The sequence below is a fragment of the Pristis pectinata genome, chromosome 12 (genome assembly GCF_009764475.1).
Source record: "Pristis pectinata isolate sPriPec2 chromosome 12, sPriPec2.1.pri, whole genome shotgun sequence".
NCBI classification, from domain to species: Eukaryota; Metazoa; Chordata; class Chondrichthyes; order Rhinopristiformes; family Pristidae; genus Pristis; species Pristis pectinata.
The window spans coordinates 25,589,725-25,612,255 of NC_067416.1; the positions used below are offsets into that span (position 1 = coordinate 25,589,725).

The 22,531-nt window shown below is 37.8% G+C and overlaps 1 protein-coding gene across 1 annotated transcript; it reads left to right on the forward strand.

The window, feature by feature from the left end:
- Positions 1-536: 536 nt before the first annotated feature.
- Positions 537-21,894, forward strand: glrx3 (glutaredoxin 3). Its single transcript, XM_052027454.1, has 12 exons — positions 537-612; positions 2,326-2,543; positions 8,278-8,386; positions 12,505-12,579; positions 14,108-14,279; positions 16,084-16,256; positions 17,000-17,061; positions 17,240-17,297; positions 17,954-18,006; positions 18,102-18,141; positions 18,727-18,819; positions 21,592-21,894. The coding sequence occupies exons 2-12, from the start codon at positions 2,479-2,481 to the stop codon at positions 21,646-21,648; spliced, it is 957 nt and encodes a 318-aa protein (XP_051883414.1). The 5' UTR covers positions 537-612; positions 2,326-2,478; the 3' UTR covers positions 21,649-21,894.
- The last annotated feature ends 637 nt before the right edge of the window (positions 21,895-22,531 follow it).

Consider the following 22,531-nt stretch of genomic DNA (forward strand, 5'->3'; position numbering starts at 1 on the left):
AAAAACGCTTTGGTGAAATAACAGGATCCAGCAGAGGGATCAAAACGCTGGAGTTTGGAGCTTGTCTTACACAGAAAAATTTTTGGATTTCAACAGAACACAGTTTTAGTTGGTGTACTGATCATTCCTGAAGCAAACCATTCTGTGATGATAGCTCAGTGTTTTTCAGAGTTAGTGGAAGATTGAAATAACAACAGAAAATGCTGGAAATATTCAGCAGATCAGACAGTATCTGAAGAGAAATATAGTCATAATTTCTGGTACTTCCAGCATTTTCTGTTTTTATTCCAGCACATATTTACAGCCAAAGTGAATGCTATGTCACATTATAGCTGTTTACATTAAAAGCATGATGTGCTAGGTAAACTAGAAATTGGTCTAGCTATAACAGTGCAGGCAGAGGCAACACAATTGATGGAAATGTTTTCTTTCATGACAATGCCCTTACCAGGTGTCTCTTATATGAGAAATAAATCTATAATTTATTTTAGTGTTAGTTTGTAACTTCTTGTCTGCATCTTTTTAAAGGAACCTCAGCTTAAAGCAGGAAGAGGTTAAAAATGTCTGCAAATACCCACGCCAGCTGATTTGCATAGAATCTGAGGACCTAAGGTATCTGCCACATTATAACTGAATCTATAATTCAATTTGTACAGCTATTTATCAGTAATCTTCGTCATGCCAAATCTAGAGAATGTTCTTTGCCAGAACTTCAGGCTGTGATCTTTTTCGACATTAATCTTTCCTACCTTATATTTTATGTAGTTTTAAAATATAAGAGTAGCATTCTTTAATTAGCTTGGGCATATTCTTTCATACATGGGAACTGGTGAACTGATCACATTGGGACTACTATTACTTGTACAAAGACATTGATTGACTAAATATTTCCTGGTTATAACATAGATATTCTTTTCAACCTTTGGTGACTCAGAATAATTCCCTTACGCAGATCACAACTAAGCCAATTTGAAGGCCTAAATTTTGCAGTCAAAGTGAAGCAATGGTGCTTGCCTCTGACCTCAAAGAAGGCTCCCCACAAGATCTAGCTATCTCCATGGCATGGTCTTTTTCTTTTCTAATGTCAAAGTCATTTAGCAGAATGCCCTGTCATCAGATTTTAATACAAGCAACAAGCCCTTGCTTTTCTGGCAGTGAGGCCTTCCCTATTGGATCATTCGTGTTGAGCTGGAGTCTCAGTGCCACCATATGCTGCCTGCGAGGAAGCCATGAGGGAGATGAGACCATCATCCATTTCCTGGAATGTGAGTTTGTTAAAGTTGGAAAAAGAATGCAGTGATCTTTAGGTTGAAGTTCACCCTTTTCAGCTTCAACCCCAGAACTCTGAAGCAAACATCAATTGCTGGGAGATTATCAACTCAGAGAAAGATGTATGTTTTTTTTGCCAAAAACTTGCTGGTCTCCCTGTACAAGGAATGCTGAGGGGTACACCAAGCCTTGGTCAATCCATCACAATTGCTCTACTGGGAAAGGTCATAGATTAAGTCTCTCCTTCCATTGTGCATGGAGGGAGCTACAGTCAGTAAAAAAAATCTCTCCAATGTCATTTGTGGAATGGAAAACGAGGTCATAGTGATATAATGTAAATCTTGTACTGTGAATGGCGACATAACAATACATTGCATTATATGTTTGCAGATGTTTTTCTTTGGGGGGGGGGGTGGCAAGATAAAGCTCTCCTGAACATTTTCCAAAACAAAGTGTGCATATAGCACTGCAGAAAACCCCTTGGTGAACCAGCAGACTCAAAGCTCTTTCAAATTGCTTCAAAGTTGCCTTCAAAACTTCTGGAGAATACTTTGGAAAACTGCTGGACAATTTGCTGTGTGGTATTGAGGATATTGGAAATTGTGATGGAAACATCAACTCCAAACTATTCCTGCTTTCTCCCTACACTCCTCCCAAAAGGCAGTAACGATCCCAAACTAACCTCACAGCTACACTCTGTGTCCATTGCTTGGTATCAATACCAAAGTAATTTCACTGCCCTATCTTTTTTCAGTATCAATCCAAAATTATCTAACGCCCCCATGTTCTCCCAATCACCCTGTGTAACTCCCATACAAGACCAACTGCACTGCGCCCTCCCTGTTGTCCAGTATCAGCCTGAAACTAATTTGAGGGGAATTTGTTTTGCACAGAATTCACTACCAGATGTGCTGATGCGGGCAAAGGGGATTAGTGCAGAAGGGCAAAAAAAAAGTCGGCATGGACTTGGTGGGCCGAAGGACCCGTTTCTGTGATGTACAACCCCCTGACTTAAAACGAAACACCGAAATATTAACTTTATTTCTCTATCCGCAGACGCTACCTCCCTGAACATTTGCAACAATTATCCGCAAGCGAAACCGCTCGGTGTGAGAGCAGCTGCACCACGTGTTTGTCCGCCAGGCATCAATAGTCGATCGGCGCTATGTTTCCTTCCACCATCCACACCGCTTGTGTAGTCTGGTAATCATGGCGACCGTGGTGGAGGTGGAGACTGCGAAACAATTCGAGGAGATTCTGGAAAAAGCAAAGAAGTAGGTTCAGGCCGGGGAGTGGGTTGATGAATGTTCCTTTCCCCAACTTTCGATATGTGCGGAGTAACCGAGACGGCTGGGGGCCGGGGTTGGTAGCAGGAGCTGAGGGGTTGACTGCCGTCTGGGCCCGATAGAGGCGGCGAATCTGCCTTTAGTTTTTACACCAAAATAGTGTAAGTACTGTTTTCCCCATCGAGGATTAATATAAAGGGAACAGACCGGAAAACTCATTTGCACGAAAAATTCTACCATCCGGTTCGATGGAAGCTTAGACCTCGACACGTTGTTGAGGGTTAGAATTAAAGAGGGCCGTGAGAGTTGAGTTCGAATGGTTAAATATAGGTTTTATTTATCTTGATTGAGTTCCAGAGAAATTATGATTTTCAGCCGACAGCAATGAATCCCCTTCTCTTCCCCATCACTCAAATACATTGATTACATTTTTCTGGTTAGAATTAAGGCGAATCTGTCAACACCGCCCTCCCTCATCACATAAAACTGACAGTAATTTCTGGAGAAGTGCACATCCGCAGATAAAGACGGAAGAGCAGAGGAGTTGTCAGTAATTCCCTGCTCCATCAGGAGCGCTGTTTTTCAGCTTAATCAGCAATATCTGTAAGCCTAAAAGTGAAGAATACGAATCGTTATTGTATGCACGGGTGGGGAATGTGTGTCTTTGCGGGGAGACAGAAGAAGGAGAAAAGCAAAATTGGAAGAACAAAAAGTTAGGGGTGAGAAACAAACAGGGCTAAAGTAAAAAATAATGCCAATGATACAAAGAGTGTTGAAATGTCAAGCTTAAAGGCTGTGTCTCATAATGTATGAAGCAATGAGGCAGATGAATTAATTGCGCAAATAGATGTAGATGGGTATAATATCATTGAGATCATTAAGACATAGCTGCAGGGGAACCAAGGATAAGAACTGCAATCCAGGTGTATTCAAAATTTAGGAAGGACAAGTATAAAAGGAAAATTAGCTGGGCTAATATGGCTGGTTAGAAAGGTGATTAATGCAATAGCAAAGAAGGATGTTAGTTCATATGATGTGAAATTTATATCAGTAGAACTAAGAAATACCAAGGGGCAAGAAATATTAGTGGGAGTTGTATATGGATGCCCAAATAGTAGTGATACTATAGAGGATGACATAAAACAGGAAATAAGAGATGACTGCAATAAGATTCTACTGTAAACATGGGTCGCTTTAATCTACACATAGATTGGGCTAACCTAATTACTAACAAAACTGTGTAGGAGGATTTCTTGGAATGCATACAGGATGATTTTCTGGACCGATGTGCTGAGAAATCAACTAACCAATAAATCTCCAGTGCCAATAGTCTGCCCCCCAGAGTAATTAGGAAGTGGCCAAGAAATAGTGGATGTATTGGTGTTCATTTTCCAACATTCTTTAGACTCTGGATCATTTTCTATGGATTAGAGGGTAACTAATGTAATCTCACTTCTTAAAAAATGGAGAGAGAGAGATTTTCAAAGCTCAATGATCCTCAGAGAAGAAACTCCTCTTCATTTTAATAGGTGACCGCTCTAGGGGGAACATCCTCTCAGCAATCACTTTGTCAAGCCCCTGAGAATCTTGTGTGTTTCAGTAAGATTACTTCTCATTCTTTTAAAGTCCATTAAATGTAAGTCCACACTGCTCAATGTTTCTTTATATGTCAACCCTTCATCTCAGGAACCAACCTAGTGCACCTCTTCACTGCCTCCTTTGCAAATATGTCACTTATTAAATACAGAGACCAAAACTGTACACAGTGCTCTCAGTGCAGTCTCACTGGCACCCTATAAAGGTGCATCAAAATTTCGAGTTCATACTCCACATTCCTTGCAAGAAAGACCGCATGCTAACTTTTTGTGTTTCGTATATTAGACTATTTTGTGTATTTATTTCAGATATAAGATTAGAATCCCTTAATTCATTTGTGCACATCCCTTTCTGTAGGGGAACAGAAAACTTTGGGATTACTACCACTTCTGCACAGGATAATTAATGACATTGACTAAATTACCAAACAATTCCTTATTATAATTCTGGTGTAATATTGATTAAAACCTTTAGGAATTCAAAATAATCTCCTTGCACAAGTCACAACCATTTATCTTTATATTAATGACCTGGATGAAGTGACTAATTATACTGCAGCCAGAGTTACTGATTATATAAAGATAGGTCAGTTAGTAAGTTGTGAGAAGAACAGAAAGGAACTACAAAGAGATACAGATAGGTTAAATGACTAGGCTATAAAATAATCTTATTTTAAAAATTTACACATTATAGACGAAAGATTCATAGAAGCAAAGAAAGTCACAGTCTCAAAGAATGATTTCAAGTAGGTATGGCATGGTAAAAATAACTGAAAATAAAGGTTTTTGTGGGGATGTTAAAACAGTCGTCACTTGCAAAGATTTTTTTAAAATTGGCTTTTATCTGTCTAAGTAACATGGTTTAAATAGTTGATAACATTCTGTTAAAAAGCAGCATATTATTTGGAAGGGAATTGACTACAAAAGTAGAGAGGTTATACTTATGTAGGGTACTGGTGAGATTACATCTGGAATATTGTGTACAGTATTGGTCTGCTTATTTAAGGGGAGGTGTTAATGCTTTGGAAGTCATTCAGAGACGGTTTACTGGACTGATACCTGGAATTGGTGAGTTGTGAGGAAATGTTAGAATTGGTAGATGTACAGAGGATGTTTATTCTTGCAGTAGAATCTTGAACTGCAGATGACTATTTAAAAATAAGCGATTGCTGATTTGAGAAAGGTGAAGTGAGATTTTTTTCTTACATAGAGTGTTGTGAGTCTTTGTAACCCTCTTCCTTAAAGGGCATTGGAAGCAATGTCCATGAATATCTTTAAGGTAGAATAGATAGCCTGATAAACAAGGTGTGAAAGGTTACCAGGGGCACACAAAAATGTAGAGTTGAGGTTACAATCAGATCAGGCACGATGTCATGGAATGACAAAGCATGTTTGAGGGGCCAAATGTCTTTTTCCTACTCCCATTTCTTAGGTTGATAGATAATTAGTTCTGATCTGGAATGCCTTGCTTGAAAGAGCGGTAGAAATAGATTCAATTATGGCTTTTAAGAAGGAATTATATAAATACCCAAAGGTAAAAAAACAATCGTATGGCCACAAGAAAATAGAGAGTTGTTCTAACAAAAAGATGGCCTGGGTTGAATGGGCTTCTTTTGTGCTGTAATGATTCTCAATTAAGGATCTGGTTGAGCTGCAGTTTTCCCCAATTAATTATAGGGAAGGCACACAAACTTCATAATCAATTCCAACCCCTCCTGGTCATGTCTCTGTCAATACATTTACACCCTGTTCTTTCTATTTTTCCCAGAAGTGAATAGTGGACCCCATTTCCTTCTCTTGGAAAGACCAGCTACTTCCAGTTCTGTAACATTATACTTCCCCATCTCTGTGCCAATCCATCTGAACCCTTGTCATCTTAATCTTGATTCAACTGTTTCAATGCTGCTTTAGTTGCTCTCTACCCTCTAAATTCTAGCTCATCCAAAAACTCATACTAGAATCATTTACTAGTGTCCACATAGACCATCTCTTAGCAATTAGGACAATGCTATATTAATCTCACCATTTGATATATCTTTCCCCTCATGGTTTGATATTCCAGAAAGCTATTGCCACTGTTGCCACTAGTTTCACTTTTCTGTAGCACTTGTAACACTGGTGATGCTGTACCTTGCTATTCACCCTCTTCCTCACTGGTATTCAGATTTTCATACAACACTTACCCATGAAAGCAATTCCCTTTATTTTCTCCAGCCTAGAACACTGTGGAGCTTTCTGCAAATGGGAGAGGTGGAATGCAGATTTTGTGATGATTATGTTGAATAAGTGTGACCCTTATGTCAACAGTCTGTCCTTCTGCTAGCTAAGCATTCTGGTGTTGTTGTTTTAATAAAGCCCAACTTTCTGTCAGGAATTTTACACTCTCCTGGCCTCACTCTTAACTTTAAGAAGTTCAGAACCTACATATGGTTCAGAACCTACTGTTTCTCTCTGGTAAATGATGTGATCATTTCCCTTTTTCACAACTTCTATCTTCTCTCTCCCATTGTTCTTCATTCATTGCTCTGGTTATCCTTGTCCAGTCCTGCTTAACTTAAATACTACACCAAAATTATTAAAAATTACTCATGGAATATATAAAAACAAATTGAATGTAGTGAATTAAAAGTTTGTTAGGATAATAATAGCAATTATATACAATAGTCTAGAAAATCTGCCAGTCCAGCACCACCAAAGTCCCAAGCATGTGGATTATCACAGTTTTACTGTATGTTGAAACTCGAGAGAGAAACAAAGCTCTGGCAAAATTTCAAATTTGACTTCAGAAAATAAGCCAAGCTTTGTAATAACTTTGGCACAGCTAGTAGAGCTGCTGCTTCACAGCATCAGAGACCTGGGTTCAATCCTGACTTCAGGTGCTGTCCATGTGGAGTTTGCATGTATTCCCTGTGACCTCTGGGTGCTCCGGTTTCTTCCCTCATCCCAAAGACGTGTGAATTGCAAGGTTAATTGGATGCTGTAAATTGTCCCTAGTGTAGGTGAATAGTGGAATCACATAGTGAGAATGTGGAGAGAATAAAAATGGGATCAAAATAGGATTGGTGTAAATGGGTGGTTAATAGCATGGATTTAGTGGGCCGCAGGGCCTGTTTCTGTGCCGTATCTGTCTATGACTCTGACTCTATTCAACACAAAAATGTGGTAGATGTGGCGCCAGAAAACCTCCCAGCAATTTCAGGACTTTTGTGTTTCCATGCATGCAATTCAGAAAGGTATCAAATTTCCCTGCCCTCAAAAAATGCACTTCTGATCTATGTAAATTTTGCACAGGTTTGCGGGGGCATGGTGGGAACAATGCCGCCTTCTGAGTCTATGGGTTAGATTCCTGTGTGCAATGACATTGAAGATCAACTAGTACAGAATATTAAATGTTTGGGAGCACAAACTGAGGGTAATTCCAAACACCAAACCACTGACAATGCATACCCTTTGGGTTACTAGTTCTGACCGTCTGCTGCACAACAGTCTGCTGCACAACAGTCTGCTGCACAACAGTGGCAATGAAATTTGTCATTACAGAGCTGATAAAATACTCTATATTTTTGTGTTGAATAGAATCGTTACAAAGCTTGACGTATTTACCAAAGTCAAATTTGAAACTCTGCAAACAGTTTTGTTTCCCTGTCTTGAGCTTCAACATACAGTAAAACTCAACATATAATAAAACGCCAAGTTTTGTAACAATTCTATTCAATGGAAAAATGTAGGATATTTTACAAAGCTTGCTTATTTACTGAAGTCAAACTTGAAATTCTGCAATAGCTTTGTTTCTCTATGTTGAGTTTCAATACTTGAACACTGACAGATTTTCTGTTCTATTAAATAATAATACGACTAATAGTCATACACTTTTCAATTTTTTTGGATGTTATCCAGTAGTATAATCATTTTTTTCAGTGAACCAGTTGAGTTTAAAGGGAGCATGGGAAACAGAGCCCTGGTGAATTTAAAGGGAGTGTAGGGAAACTCAACCAGCTGAACCGTTGGGACTTCTGGAAAAATTGGATTCTGAAAAGTGGATTATCAGGGTTTTACTGTATTGAATAATGAACAAAGCTTCAAAATTTGTCTTTCAAACATCGTGTTTAATTATTTTTTCTCTTTAGATCATTGGTCGTAGTCCACTTCTGGGCACCATGGGCTGTACAGTGTACTCAAATGAATGAAGTTTTCAATGAATTGGCCAAAGAATATGCACATGTTATGTTTATAAAGGTAAAATTCCTGAGTCTGACTTCCTAAAATTCCTAAAATCTGCTGACTTGTATGCCATGAGTAATGCCTAACAGGTGTAATAATATTAAAAGTAAAATTTATCTCCTGCAGAATTCTTCATAAGAAAATTGGACCTATTGGCATGAAACATTTATCCAATAGTTTCTATGGAATGTACCACAATCATATAGATGCTTAAATGAAGTGTTTAGAGCTCCTAAATAGGGTACGATTCTTTATTTTTCTTCCATTGAAGCATATTTTGTGGACCATAACCCAAGGAATCTTTCTTCATTTATATTAAGACAACATGGATCTTAGTGAAGATTGGAAGAGCAAGCACTATTCATAGGCCATGTCAAAAGGCATTCAATTTGTTGAATTGAGGAAGGATAACATGCAAGGTGTTTGAAATATTACTCATAAAGTTGAAAGAAAATTTGGTAGGTATCCTATTCTCAAAATATTACTTGTGTCAATAACCAAAGATGTCAGTTGGAAAAAGCTTAGGCAGCTGAGCAAGTGGCTGGAAAAGCAGTTGTAGAGTTTGAAGATTGTGAGATATTGGTTTGAAGCAGGAGGTGATTGCACAGAAGGATTGTTTGCTACCAAAGTTAGTAGATTTGTTCTGGCCACAAGAATGCACAGCAGTGGCTATGATTTTAAAATAATAAACTCAAAAGACTCTGATAGAGAGACTTGTATAGGAAAAGAGCTAACAAGAATACATTGCAAATAAACACTTGAAAGTAGTAAACTTGAAGACTGAGTTGTTTTAGAACATAGAACAGGGACAGGCCCTTCGGCCCACAATTTGTGCCAAACTAATTAAATGCCTAACTAAACTAATTCCTCCTGCCTACACAATGTCCTTATCCCTCCATTCTTTGCACATTCATGTACTTATCTTTTGAACGCCTGGAACATACTTGCCTGCACCACCACCCCGGCAGTGCATTCCAGACACCCACCACTCTCTGTGTGTAAAACAAAAACTTGACCCGCACATCTCCTTTGAAGTCCTCTCACCTAAACTTAAATGAATGCCTTCTAGTATTAGACATTTCAACCCTGGGAAAAAGATACTGGTTGTCCATCTATGCCTCTCATAATTTTATAAACCTCAATTAGATCTCACTTCAGCCTCTGCTGCTCCAGAGAAAACAACTCTAGTTTGTCCAGCCTCTCCTTTTAGCACATGCCCTCTAATCCGGGCAGCATCCTAGTGAACATCTTCTGCACCTACTCCAAATCCTCCACATTCTTCCTATAATGGGGCAACCAGAATTGAATACAATACTTCAGATGTGGCCTAACTAGAGTTTTGTAAAGCTGCAATATAACTTCCCGACTCTTGAACTCAATGCTTCGACTAATAAAGGCAAACATGCCAAACGCCTTTTAAACACCCTATCAGCCTGTGCAGCCACTTTCAAGAAACTATGGACTTGGACCCCAAGATCCCTCTGTACATCAACAGAGTTAAGGGTCTTGCCATTAACAGTGTACTGTCCCTTCACATCAGACCTCCCAAAATGCAATATTTCACAGTTGGCAGGATTAAACTCCATCTGCCATTTCTCTGCCCATGTCGACAACTGATCCATATCCCGCTGTATCCTTTGGCAATCTTCTGCACTATTCACAACGCCACCAATCTTTATATCATCTGCGAACTTACTAACACATCCATCAACATGTTCATCCAGGTCCTTAACATACATCACAAGCAGCTGAGGTCCCAGTATGGATCCCTGTGGAACACCACTACTAATGGACCCTAGGCCAGAATATGTCCCATTGACCACTACCCTCTGTCTTCTATGGGCAAGCCAATTCTGAATCCAAATGTCCAATTCACTGTGGATCCCATGCAGCTTAATCTTCTGGATGAGTCTCTCGTCAAATGCCTTACTAAAATCCATGTAGACAACATCCACAGCTCTACCTTCATCAATCACCTTTGTCATTTTTTTGAAAAGCTCTATCAAGTTAATAAGACACAACTTGCCCTGCACAAAGCCATGCTGACTGTTCCTAATTAAGCCATAGTTTTCCAAATGTTCATAAATCCTATCCCTAAGTATCCTCTCCAGTATCTTCCCTACCACTGATGTGAGACTCACTGGTCTATAGTTCCTAAGATTATCCCTATTTCCCTTCTTGAAAAATGGAACAACATTAGCTACTTGCCAGTCCTCTGGGACTTCGCCTTTGGCTAGAGAGGACATGAAGATCTTGGTCGAGGCTCCAGATATCTCATCTCTTGCCTCTCTCAACAACCTGGGGTATATCCCATCTGGCCCTGGGGACTTATCCACCTCAGTATTCCTTAAGAGACCCAACACTACCTCCCCCTTTACCTCAACGTTCTCTAGCATATTAGCACACTCCACACTGATCTCCCTATCCCCCATGTCCTTCTCCTTGGTAAATACTGATGCAAGGTACTCATTTAGGACCTTTCCCACATCCTCTGCCTCCAAGCACATGTTCCCTCCTTTATCCCTGAGTGGTCCTACCCTTTCTCTAGTTATCCTCTTACTCTTGATGTATGTATAGAATGCCTTAGGATTTTCTTTAATCTTACTTGTCGAGGACTTTTCATGGCTCCTCCTGGCTCTCCTAATTCCCTTCTTGAGTTCTTTTCTAGCTTCTTGATAATCCTCAAGGCCTTTGTCTGGTTTTAGCTTCCTAAACCTTACACATGCTTCTATTTTCTTGTTGACTAAATTCATCACCTCTTTTGACATCCAAGGTTCCCTTACTTGTCCTTCCTTCTTACTGGAACCTATCTCTCCTGTACTCTGTGCAGTTGGTCTTTAAGCACCCTCCACATGTCAGATGTGGACTTGCCCCAAAATAGCTGTTTCTAATTAACTCTCCCTAGTTCCTGCCTAACACTCTTGTAAATTGACCTCCTCCAATTTAATACTCTCCCGCAAGGTCCATGCTTATCCTTATCTATAGCTATCTTTGAATGATGCAAAGGGGGGAAAAAGTACTGAACTGTGTAGATGAGTTAAAGTAGGAATAAAGGAAGCACAGAGCATTTGAAATAAAATCAGGAAAATTGGAATAATTAGAGGGACATGATTATGTTGCCTTCACTGAAAAAATGTTTTGGCTGGCATAATATAGGGAATTAATTCTTCTGGGTTATAACGTTTTTGGAAGATGGGAAAAAAGAGCAGCTGCCTTATAAAACCCATTAAAAAAAATACCCAGACGTAAAAAGAAAAGTTTTTGAAGATGCATTTGGAGTAGTCTATGCCATTTCGGATGATAAAATCATGTTACTAGGTTACATCTGGCAGTTTGTGGGCTTGCAGCACGTTGTTGTGAAAAGCAACCACATAATTGATTTGTGAAGACAGTGCACCACCTCAGAGAAATTTATCTGTTAGTAGGTAAGTGAAAATTTACATTCAGAGAGATGTTATGAAAAACTGGATGAGGAGTCATCTTGGGTGACTAGTAAAGATTAGAAGTTCAAAAGCAATAGTAATTATAAATATTTTCTTTCTAATAAAGCTGCAGTTTCCCATAATGAATTACCATTGCAAATACTTCTGCTAAAGAGAAAGACTGTCTGTATAATTGCTCAGGCAGTTTATTTTTAAACATTGAGCTCATTTGCTAAACTAAAATCTAATATGAATTACTATACTATTATAAACAAAAAACAACTGTGTTTCTATTATAATGTATGACACTTTTGAAATTTGTGAGCAGAGCCATATGAATTGTTAAAAGCAGTAAATGTGTTCAACACTTCAGTAATTTAAAATTCATACGTTTTCAAGTACTGCACTTGAGTGACAATTAACAGAATTGTACATGTCCTTTATCTAGATTTTCATTGTAGCCTGAAGGCAGTTCTTGAAATGCAAAATGTTATTGCAATGATATGTAGAATTCACCTAGATTTTGGAGATTTTGAGAATTTTGTGACTGACACTTAATTCAGTTTGAGTAATTATTTTGTTTAGAAGTCTGTTTTTAGATTATGCACAATTTTTTCTTTGGAATTACAACATTTTTAATGGTATTTGAACATGGTTGAGTCAAAATTTAAAAGAAACAAGTTTTACTTTATGGACCTTTTTTCTAAACAGCTTGAAGCTGAATCCATTCCAGAGATATCTGAAAAATACGAGATTAGTTCTGTGCCAACTTTCCTGTTTTTTAAGGTAAGAGTTTACAGTTTTGGAATCTAAAACATCAGACCCCATTGAAGAGACCAAATACTAGTTGGATAGTATCTATTTTTAGGTTGCTATAGAGACCTGATTCTATGCTGCTTGAATTCTACAGTGAAAAGAACCTTGACAGGCCTCAAAGTGGCTGTATAAATAAATTATTATTGCTGTCTTTTGAAAATTTCCTTTGGTTTAGGACTTAACTCTTTATCGTAAAGAAAAATTCTAATTTTTACAGATTACAGTTTGAAATGGATTTTGAAAAAATACATTTAAGAGCTATTTATTATGAACTTTTCTACAATTCTTTTGTAGCATCTATTTTTAACAATCTCCAGGATTTACTTGTGTGATGGTGTTTCATAGTGTATACTTTTGAATTGATAAACATATTCCAGAATTCAGAAAGTTGTGAATTGTTTATTTTTTGCCTCTTGCTATAGTGGGCTGCTATACGTTGTAAAATTCATAAATGTAGAAAATTAAAATATATAATAATTTTATCTGATTTATCATCATGCTGCATGATCTTTCCAGTAAGTTGAAAGAATATTCCAACATTTTCATGCCACCGATTTTCAACAGTTCCATAAGACAAACACAAAGGAGCAGAAGTCAGCCATTCGGCCCATCAAGTCTGCTCCGCCATTCTATCGTGAGCTGATCCATTCTCCCATATAGCCCCACTCCCCCGCCTTCTCAGCATAACCTTTGATGCCCTGGTTACTCAGATACCTATCAGTCTCTGCCTTAAATACATCTGATGACTTTGCCTCCACAGCCGCCTGTCCCAACAAATTCCACAGTCGGTCACCATTGCCTCGTATAATCCAAAATGAAAACTTACAGCTTCTTCATTAATGGAGAACTCATTAAAAAAGAATAGTCTTTTCATTTTATCTACTTCAACATGACTAGAAATATTTGGTCTGGCTTACAAAGATAAGGTAGGAAGTAATGGGGAGCGGCTATATGAAAATGAGTGATGTTAAAAGACCCATTGGTCCATTCAGCCAATTTCACACAGTTATGCTGCAGATGAACATCACAATCCATATGCTCTTCACGTGCCAGCATCTGTGTAATCTCTGAACATAGTACTAAGTCCAGGCTCTGATACCACCAGATGTAAACCAATTTTTCAGTTCTTTAGAAAGTTAGAGGGAGAATTTATGTTTTGAAGTAAAATGATTAGGTCAGATGATAAATCAATGGCTGATGTTTCAAAAAGTTTTCATTTTCCAGATGTTGGATTTTCTTCTCTGGTACAGAATTTTATGTCAAAGGCTGAATCAGATAATCACGTTCTTGTGTATTTTCTACAACATATTATATTGAGCAAATGGTGTAATACTTTGGCCAGCATCTTTCTATATATTGATGATATAGGTAACTCTTATGGCTGACCATTTTTAATATGCATAGGATGATTTCTATTAATTGATATAGATTTCTAAATGTTCATGTTTCATTACTCTATTAATATGTTTTTATCAAAATGCACATTTTTTTGTTCCAGAACTGTCAGAAGATTGATCGATTAGGTGGTGCTCATGCTCCTGCTTTAACTAAAAAAGTTCAGCAACACAGTGAGATGACTAAACAAGATCTGAATGATCAGTTGAGAAAACTTGTAAATTCAGCACCTTGTATGCTATTTATGAAGGGTACACCTCAAGAACCTCGATGTGGTAAGCATAATTCTGTTTTAAAGATGTACTTGAGGGGTTTCAATGGGCTAAATCATGCCTAATCTGACCCACTTCGGCTACACCTTGTGCTGCCAGGTGGCTCCCAATGACCTCAATGCCTTAGCTCTATAATCAACATGCAACCAGGCCTCTAGCTGATGCATGCCAAGGCACCCTTTGATAGCTGATTCTATCCCTGTAATAAACTACAAACTCCAGTTTGAAAAGACAAAACACATTAATCTTGTAAATCATGTTATCTTCATATTTGATTAATGTTTGCAATGTGCAGTGGCAATTCTTTCCTATTTCAGTCCATCAGGAATAATAGTGAAAAACCAGTAAGTATACATACAAAGAACCCTGTTATTTATTACTGTGGAAGTATTAGCTAGCCTATTAAATAGTACTGTTTTAGTGAACACATTATTGTTAAATTAAAGTACAGAAAAATATCAAAAGAGAAAAACAGATTTTGAGATTTTGTGCCCTTTTTTTGAGTCTTCTCATTACTATACAGGTTTTCTACTTTGCTTTTTCTTATTATTTTTAATTGTAGCTTATTTTGTTTTTATCCCTTAAAATCAACATGTTGAAAATAGAGTCATAAAGTCATACAGTACGGAAATAGGCCTACCACATCCACGCTAACCAATGGGCATCCAATCTGTATTAATTCCATCTTCATCTTCTAGAACTTGAGTTATTAATTCCTTGTCTAAAATAAGAATTCCATACCTCGAAGATCTTAATCTGTTTTAAGGAGACACAATAGAGTTCAAATGCTGGAATCTGGAGTAAAAAACCAAACGGCTGGAACTCAGCGAGTCAGGCAGCATCTATTGAAGGAAAGGAATGGTCAGTTTCGGTATGAGACCCTGCATCAGCACAGAGTCTTGAGGGAGGATAGCCAGTATAAAGAGGAGAGCGGGAGGGGTGAGGCAGGGCACGTAGGTGATAGGTGGACCTAGGTGGAGTAAGGGATGATGGGCAGATGGAGCCAGGTGGGGAAGGGCTAGGGGTGGAGTTGGGAGACAGAGACTGGGAATGGTAGGTGGAAACAAACCAGGAAGGGGAAAGAAAAAGGGCAGAAGGAGCCATTTGGGGGTTGGGTGAAGGTAGAGACAGTGGCTGGAGGATGGTAAGTAGAGGCGCAAAAGGTGCAAATGCTGGACTCTGGTAAGTAAGGAAGGCGATGTGGAACCAGATGAGAGGTCTTATGGACAGCTGGAATCATATGGGGGTTAAAATGGTGGAAGGAATGTGTGGTGTCCCAGATGTGGGTGGGAAGGGACTAGACAAGGGAGGAACGGGATAAAGTCCAGATAAAAGGAGATAAGTTCTATGAGATGAGAGCAGGCAGAAACAATGGGCCTAACAGGGCAGTCCTGTTTGTGGATCTTGGGTAAGAGATAGATGTGAGCAGTGTGGAGTTAGGGCATTATCAGATTGGAGACTGTCAAATTGGTGGAGAGCATGCCTGTTTAATCTGTTTTAAGTCTGCTTATGATCCTTATTAGCTTTCCTGAACAATTCAAGTGGGGCTTGAAAGAATTAACCTGAATCTCTGATTAAAAGACATATTAGGAATAAAATTAATTCATGTTTTTTAAATAAGTGAGATGTAAGCCCATTTTAATTTTGTCCTTGCCTTCATCTTACGTTACTCAGTAGATCATTGCCCCCAAGTAACTTCAAGTTTACTTTCTTACTACATGCAAATATTGTTGCTGGAGCAATGGGCCAGAATAATATAATTGTCCCTAAATTAATTTTTATTATTATATCCTGTTCTATTTCACAGGCTTTAGCAAGCAAATTGTGGGAATCCTCAATGAGCATAATATTCGCTTTAGCACATTTGATATTCTTTCTGATGAAGATGTGCGTCAGGGGCTAAAGGTTTACTCTAACTGGCCCACGTATCCTCAACTGTATGTGAATGGAGAACTGGTGGGAGGACTTGACATAGTGAAGGTTGGTATTGCAGAATTACGCGCTCTTGGAGAAAACAATACTTGCATCCTTTAATAAAGCCAAAGCAAAATGGCTGATACAGAAATTATGATGAGGGTGACGTGACAATATTGGTGAAAGATAATTAAACCAAGAAAGGATTGTATATTTTGCACATATTCTGTGTTAAGTGCTTCAAAAGAACTAAAACATCTGGGAAAAGTCTTAAAGAGGAAGCATTGGATTTTGAATAGCTTAGTTTAGTTGCTACGTTAGCAAGGCATTTGGTAAAGAAATCTATATTAAAATAAATAATTTTTTAACAAGGTAAGTGTGATTTTAGACAATGAGAAAGACCTGATAAGGATGTAGTCTGTATGGTTGGGCATTTTCAGCAATATGCCTAATGGCCAGTGGATACACAACAAAGGACTGAGAGGTCACAAAGTAAAATTAATGACACATGACCTGTAAGTTACAAATACGCCCATATTGAAATTACTATAAATAAGGAAAACCTGCTCCCCACTGCTACTTCAGGAAAACAAGAGACAGTAGGTAAATTATTCCTAGTGTCCCAAGTGTGACTACACGGTTGATTGCTCATTAAGTCTTGCATTAGGATGGGTCTGGTTATACTTGCATTAACTATTTATTAATTGAGTATTTACATTTTTTAAAATTAAAATGTTGGATTGAGTTTTCATGTAAATTAGAACCAGTACAAGAAAGACAATGCATTTTTTGTTTTTTAACTCTTACAGGAGCAAGCTGAATCTGGTGAACTAGACAAAATTTGCCCAAAGGAAATGGGATTGGAACAGAGGTAAAATAATATTTGTTACTTTAACAGATTTTATATACTTAAATTGCAAGCCATACAATTAAATATTGTAATCTTTTAACCTGATTCTTTAAAGATATTCAGCTATGAATGTGATGTAAAGTTTTCTTGCTGTACTTTGCACTATCAGTTGGTGTTCAGCTTCTTATTGTATTTGTAGGTTGAAAGCACTGATAAATAAAGCAAGAGTGGTTCTTTTTATGAAAGGCGACAAAGTCGTAAGTACTTTGAACTAGGGTGAACAACAGAGATTTATTTATTGGTTTATGTCATACTTAAGTATATTGAATAAGCAAAGATACTTTGTGACCTAAAGGCTTGTTTAGAATGTGATGTCAGTGTTAGTATATGTAGAAATATTTACCTTTATTTACATAGCCATTGGATTTAGCTCTCCTCAATACTGTTTTGTAATTTGTCACCATAAAATGATCAAAAGGAAAGTTGAATTAAAGATCCTAGATTTGGAGTTGTAGGTAGTTAGCGATAGATTTGTATTTTGACCCAGTATTTCTCAAAGTATGTTCTTCTATTATGATCTGAATGCAGATTCAGTCTGTTTGTGTGTGCCTAATAAAGTTAGGCTACACCTTGATTGGAATCCTGTTCTGAACAGAAATACAACCATTGTTAAAAGTCTGAGATTTACAGCAGCTACCAGAAGGTACCTAACATAGGTTACACTCAAGACCTATGCAAAGAGGATTGTACTCATCTTTTTAATTCACCATTGCCATTTACAACTCTAAGCTCCCCATCAGTGTGGCAAATGGGCCTACCTTTAGCTTTTTTGGGCATCCAATAAGCATTTTACAAAGGTAGTTTTAAGAGAATAACTCCTAATACTTCACGCAGTTATAATTATTTTGTTTAGTTGGCAAAGTGTGGATTCAGTCGTACCATCATTGAAATACTAAACGAAACTGGGTAAGTGTCACCATTTGACTCCAGAGTCATTTTGCAGTAATTTAAATTTCTACTTTATTACATTTAGAACTTAACATGATTCTTTTTTAATGTAGAGTTGAATATGAAACCTTTAACATTCTGGAAGATGAAGAAGTAAGTTCCATTTCCATTCCATACAATGGTATTTAATGCAATGTTAATACAGACTTGTATATTATTTTGAATATCAGGGTAGAACTGTAACAAAGTTTCTCCTTTAGGAAAGAATATGACACCTAAAAGTCAATTTTAACTAGGTTCTATCCCATTCACTTCTTCCCAACCCATGGATCAAAATGGTCCAATGTGTCTGTAGCATCTCTTTTTATTTTAATATCTTTTTATCATGTGACTGGCATGTATAGTGTTAAGTGTTTTTTTTACAGTAATGTTGGGTACAGTGTAGATTTTCTGTTAAGCCACTTTGTGTAATGTATTTTCTAAATTGTTTCTGTGGATAATCCATCCGATTGCAAGTCTTGCAATGAATTTTGTAAAGATATGTCACTACGGCGCAATATTTCATTATTGTGAATTACTTCACCAAACATCTTGGTTGTAAAATCAGGAAACTCCTTGCATAGAACACTGTTGAATAATGAAGCCAAATGACTCTGCTATTTGATTATTTAATAGTAGGTTACATTTTTAAATAATTAATCCAATAAATTTTTAATCCTGCATATTCTTACTATACAGGTGAGGCAGGGATTAAAGACATTTTCCAACTGGCCAACATATCCACAACTTTATGTGAATGGCGAACTTATCGGAGGGCTCGATATTGTAAAGGTAAGTACATACAATTGCTAAATGTGACTGGCAAAGGCTGTCCAGAATTCTACTTTACATGCTATTTTCTGTGAAAAGTATTTATGAAAGGTAAATCTAGTTTGACAAATTTGCTTGAGTTATTGGAGGATGTAATAAGCAGAGTTGATAGAAGGGAACTTTTAGATGTAGCATAATTGGATTTTCAGAAAGCATTTGACAAGGTTCCACATAAAAGGCAGGTACACAAAGTAAGGGCTCATTGAATTGAGAGAAGTGTGTTAGTATTAAAAATTGGTTGTCGCATAGAAAAAAGTTGAAACAAATGGGTCTAATTCATGCAGCGAAAAACGAGCTGCTAGAGGAACTCAGAGTGCAGGTGCTCAGCAAAGTGGTCACCTAGTCTGTGCTTGATCTCACCTATGTAGAGGAAGCCACATCAAAGGCATCAAATGCTTTAGACAAGGTTGGAGGAGGTGATGGGTAGTGGGATCATGTTGTGGCTGGCAGAAATGTTGAAGAATGACGTGCTGGATGTGGGGCTAGTGGGGTGAAAGGTAAGGACTAAGGGCGCTCTATCCCTGTTCTGTCTGGGGGAATGTGGGGTGAGAGCAGAAAGGCAGGAAATAGAGGAGGTGCAGGTGAGGGCTCCATCAACCACAGTGGGGTGGGGGAAGCCACATTTCCTGAAAAAGGAGGAAATCTTGGATGTCCTGGAGTGCATGGCCTCATCTCGAGAACAGGTGCAGCAGATACGGAGGAACTGAGAGAAAGGGGTGGCGTCCTTACAAGAGATAGGATGAGAGGAGGTGTAGTTGTAAGGTAGTTGTGAGAGTCAGTGGGTTTGTATTGAATGTCATTGGATATTTTGTCACCTGAGATGGAGAAAGAGAGATCAAGAAAGGGGAGAGAGGTGTCAGAAATAGTGTAAGATCATTTGAGGGCAGGGCGGAAGTTAGTAGCAAAGTTGATGAAATTGATGAGTTCCGCATGGGTGCAAGGGGCAGCACCGATGTAGTCGTCAATGTGGCAGAGAAAGAGTTGGGAAGTGGTGCCAGAGTAGGTGTGGAACAAAGACTGTTCCACGTAGCCAATGAAAAGGTAGTTTGGGCCCATGCCTGCTGGAAGGACATAACTAGTTAAATGCCCCACGGATCAGTTCTTGACCCTCAATTATTTATAATTTATATTAATGATCTGGAGGGGGGGTTAGTGTGTAAAGCATACTTGTTTGCTGATGACATGAAAATAGGAGGGAGGGCATATTGTGATGATGATATTAGGACTCTGCAACTTCACATAGATAGGTTGAATGAGTGGGTGAAAATTTGCCAAATGGAATTTAATGTGGGAAAGTATGAAGTCATGCACTAAGAAGAAACTAACGGCATTCTATTATCTAAATGGAGAAAGATTGCAGATGAATGAAGTATTGAGATGTGCTTGTGCACAGATTGTAAAAAGTCAGCAGGCAGGTACAGCAAGCAGTCAGGAAGGCAAATGCATTTTGGTTTTTATTACAAGAGGGTTGGAGTTTAAAATTGCTCCATTTTTATAGGGTACTGGCGAGGCCACACCGAGAATACTCTATCCTTTCTTATTTAAGGAATCGGGTTCGCTAGGCTCATTCCTGGAATGAGATGTTTGTCTGGTCATGAACAGCTTAAAAAAAGAACTATATTCTTCGGAATTTAGAAGAAATAGGGGTGATCTTATTGAAACCTATAACATCTTGAGGAGATTTTGACAACGTAGATGTTGAGATGTTTCCACTGGTGGGAGAATCTCAAATGAGGGGGCATAGCTACATGTTAATAAGTGGTTATTTAAATCTGAGATATGTAGGAACAACTTCTCACAGAGGTTGATGAATTTCTGGAATTCTCTACCCTCGAGGCTTGTGGAGGCTGAATCATTGGGGGTATCTGAAAGATCAGGAATGTGAGGGCTTTGGCATAGAAGAGGAGCTGAGGCCTGGGGCAGATCAGCCATCACTATATTGAATGGTGAGGCAGGCTTGAGGCGCCGAATGACATAGTCCTGTCCCTTTTTTCTTGTATTATTTTAAATTTTTTTCCTTGTGAGATAGGAAGAACCTGCATTTTATTGAGTACTTCTTTCAACTTCAAAATGATTCAATGTTACAACCAAGTAAGAAAATTTGATCAATAATTGTTACTGTAATGTAGGAAATTTGTGCACAGCATTTCCCGCAAACAATGAAAAATATCAGCAAGAAATCTGATTTTAGTTCAAGGAGGGGAGGCAGCAAGGGATGCAGGGAGTGAGATATGTTGACTAGGACCTTTTTATGTTCATTTGAGAGGCAGTTACATTAATAACTTTTTAAAACAAAACAGCACCCTTAACATACAATGCTCCTTCATAGAGAGATTAAGCTTAATTATAGTTAGAAGTGCATTATGAAATGCAACAGTGCCAGTATTCAGGTCTTTTGTGGTTTAGTTAATATATTGGAAAAATATATTCTTAGAATAATATTGTATATTTAGTGGTGTAATTATTAATATAATAGGACGGATATCAAAGTTTGTGTTAACCATCCAAACAATAGAGAACCCATTTTTTGTTGGATCCTAAGAACATCCACTAGAGGATGTGGATAATTTTTTATAGCACAATAAAGACGGGCAGCATGCTGAAGATGAAAAATTCCGAGAGTGGAACTCAAAGACTAAATTCTCTGTTTGACTATGTTCTCCTTGCAAGTAAATGGGGAAAAAAAAATGCTTGATGTGCACTCTGTAACATACATAATTTTTTCTCTTACAGGAATTGAAAAATAATGGAGAGCTTCTTTCAATATTAAAAGAAGAGACTGCCAGTTAGAATTTTATGAACAGGAACAACTGCCTTGAACTTGTATTTGTCTACTTTAAAAGTTATTATTCAATGACAATAATATAGTCTAAAGCCAGGTAACACAATGGTGGGTGTAAATCATCTTTGGTGTTTTAATGCTTCTGTAATATTTCATGAGTAACATTATAGCATGAGGGGAGTAACATGCAAATGGGCTGAAACAACGATCAAATGTTATACTTTTATTGCAATAAAACATTATTGTTGTATGTGGCCAGACTGTTTGTGATTTATTTTATAAATAGCATTCAGGTTTTGCCTTATTAGAAGACCACTGAGCCAACCAGCGTACATTTTGTTAGAAAATGTGCTTCAGCTACCTCATAATATGTCCTTTGTGAGCTATATGATCATCATGCATGGCATGCTGTATTATTTTGGCATACACATTGAAAGGTGTATTGAATATCAACCATATATAGACTCTTGTGCTTGAATGTTAAATGGCAATATTCATAATTTTTGTTTTAAAAACATGGGAAGTAAGCCAAGGTTTTTAGAAGTTTTACTAATTGATTTATTGATCATCTAGCCTTTAGAATAAAGCTAAGTGACACCCTCTTTTCTATATTTAGATATATGCATGATTATTTGAAGTTAGTTGGAGTCCCAAATATTTCTATTAAAAGAATTTTACTGGTGTTACGGGGGATCTGTGTTCCTAGAAAATGGCGTGTATCACTATTTTCCGATGTGAAGCTGTATCATCATGCATCAAGAAACACAAGTTGACAAATTAATTTGTTGTTTATTTACCCTTTTTTTCACAAATTCTGTGAGAGCCAATTTTATTTCATATCAAATTTTTGGGTAGTGATCTGTGAATTCTGCAAGGGCAAATTTTCGGAAC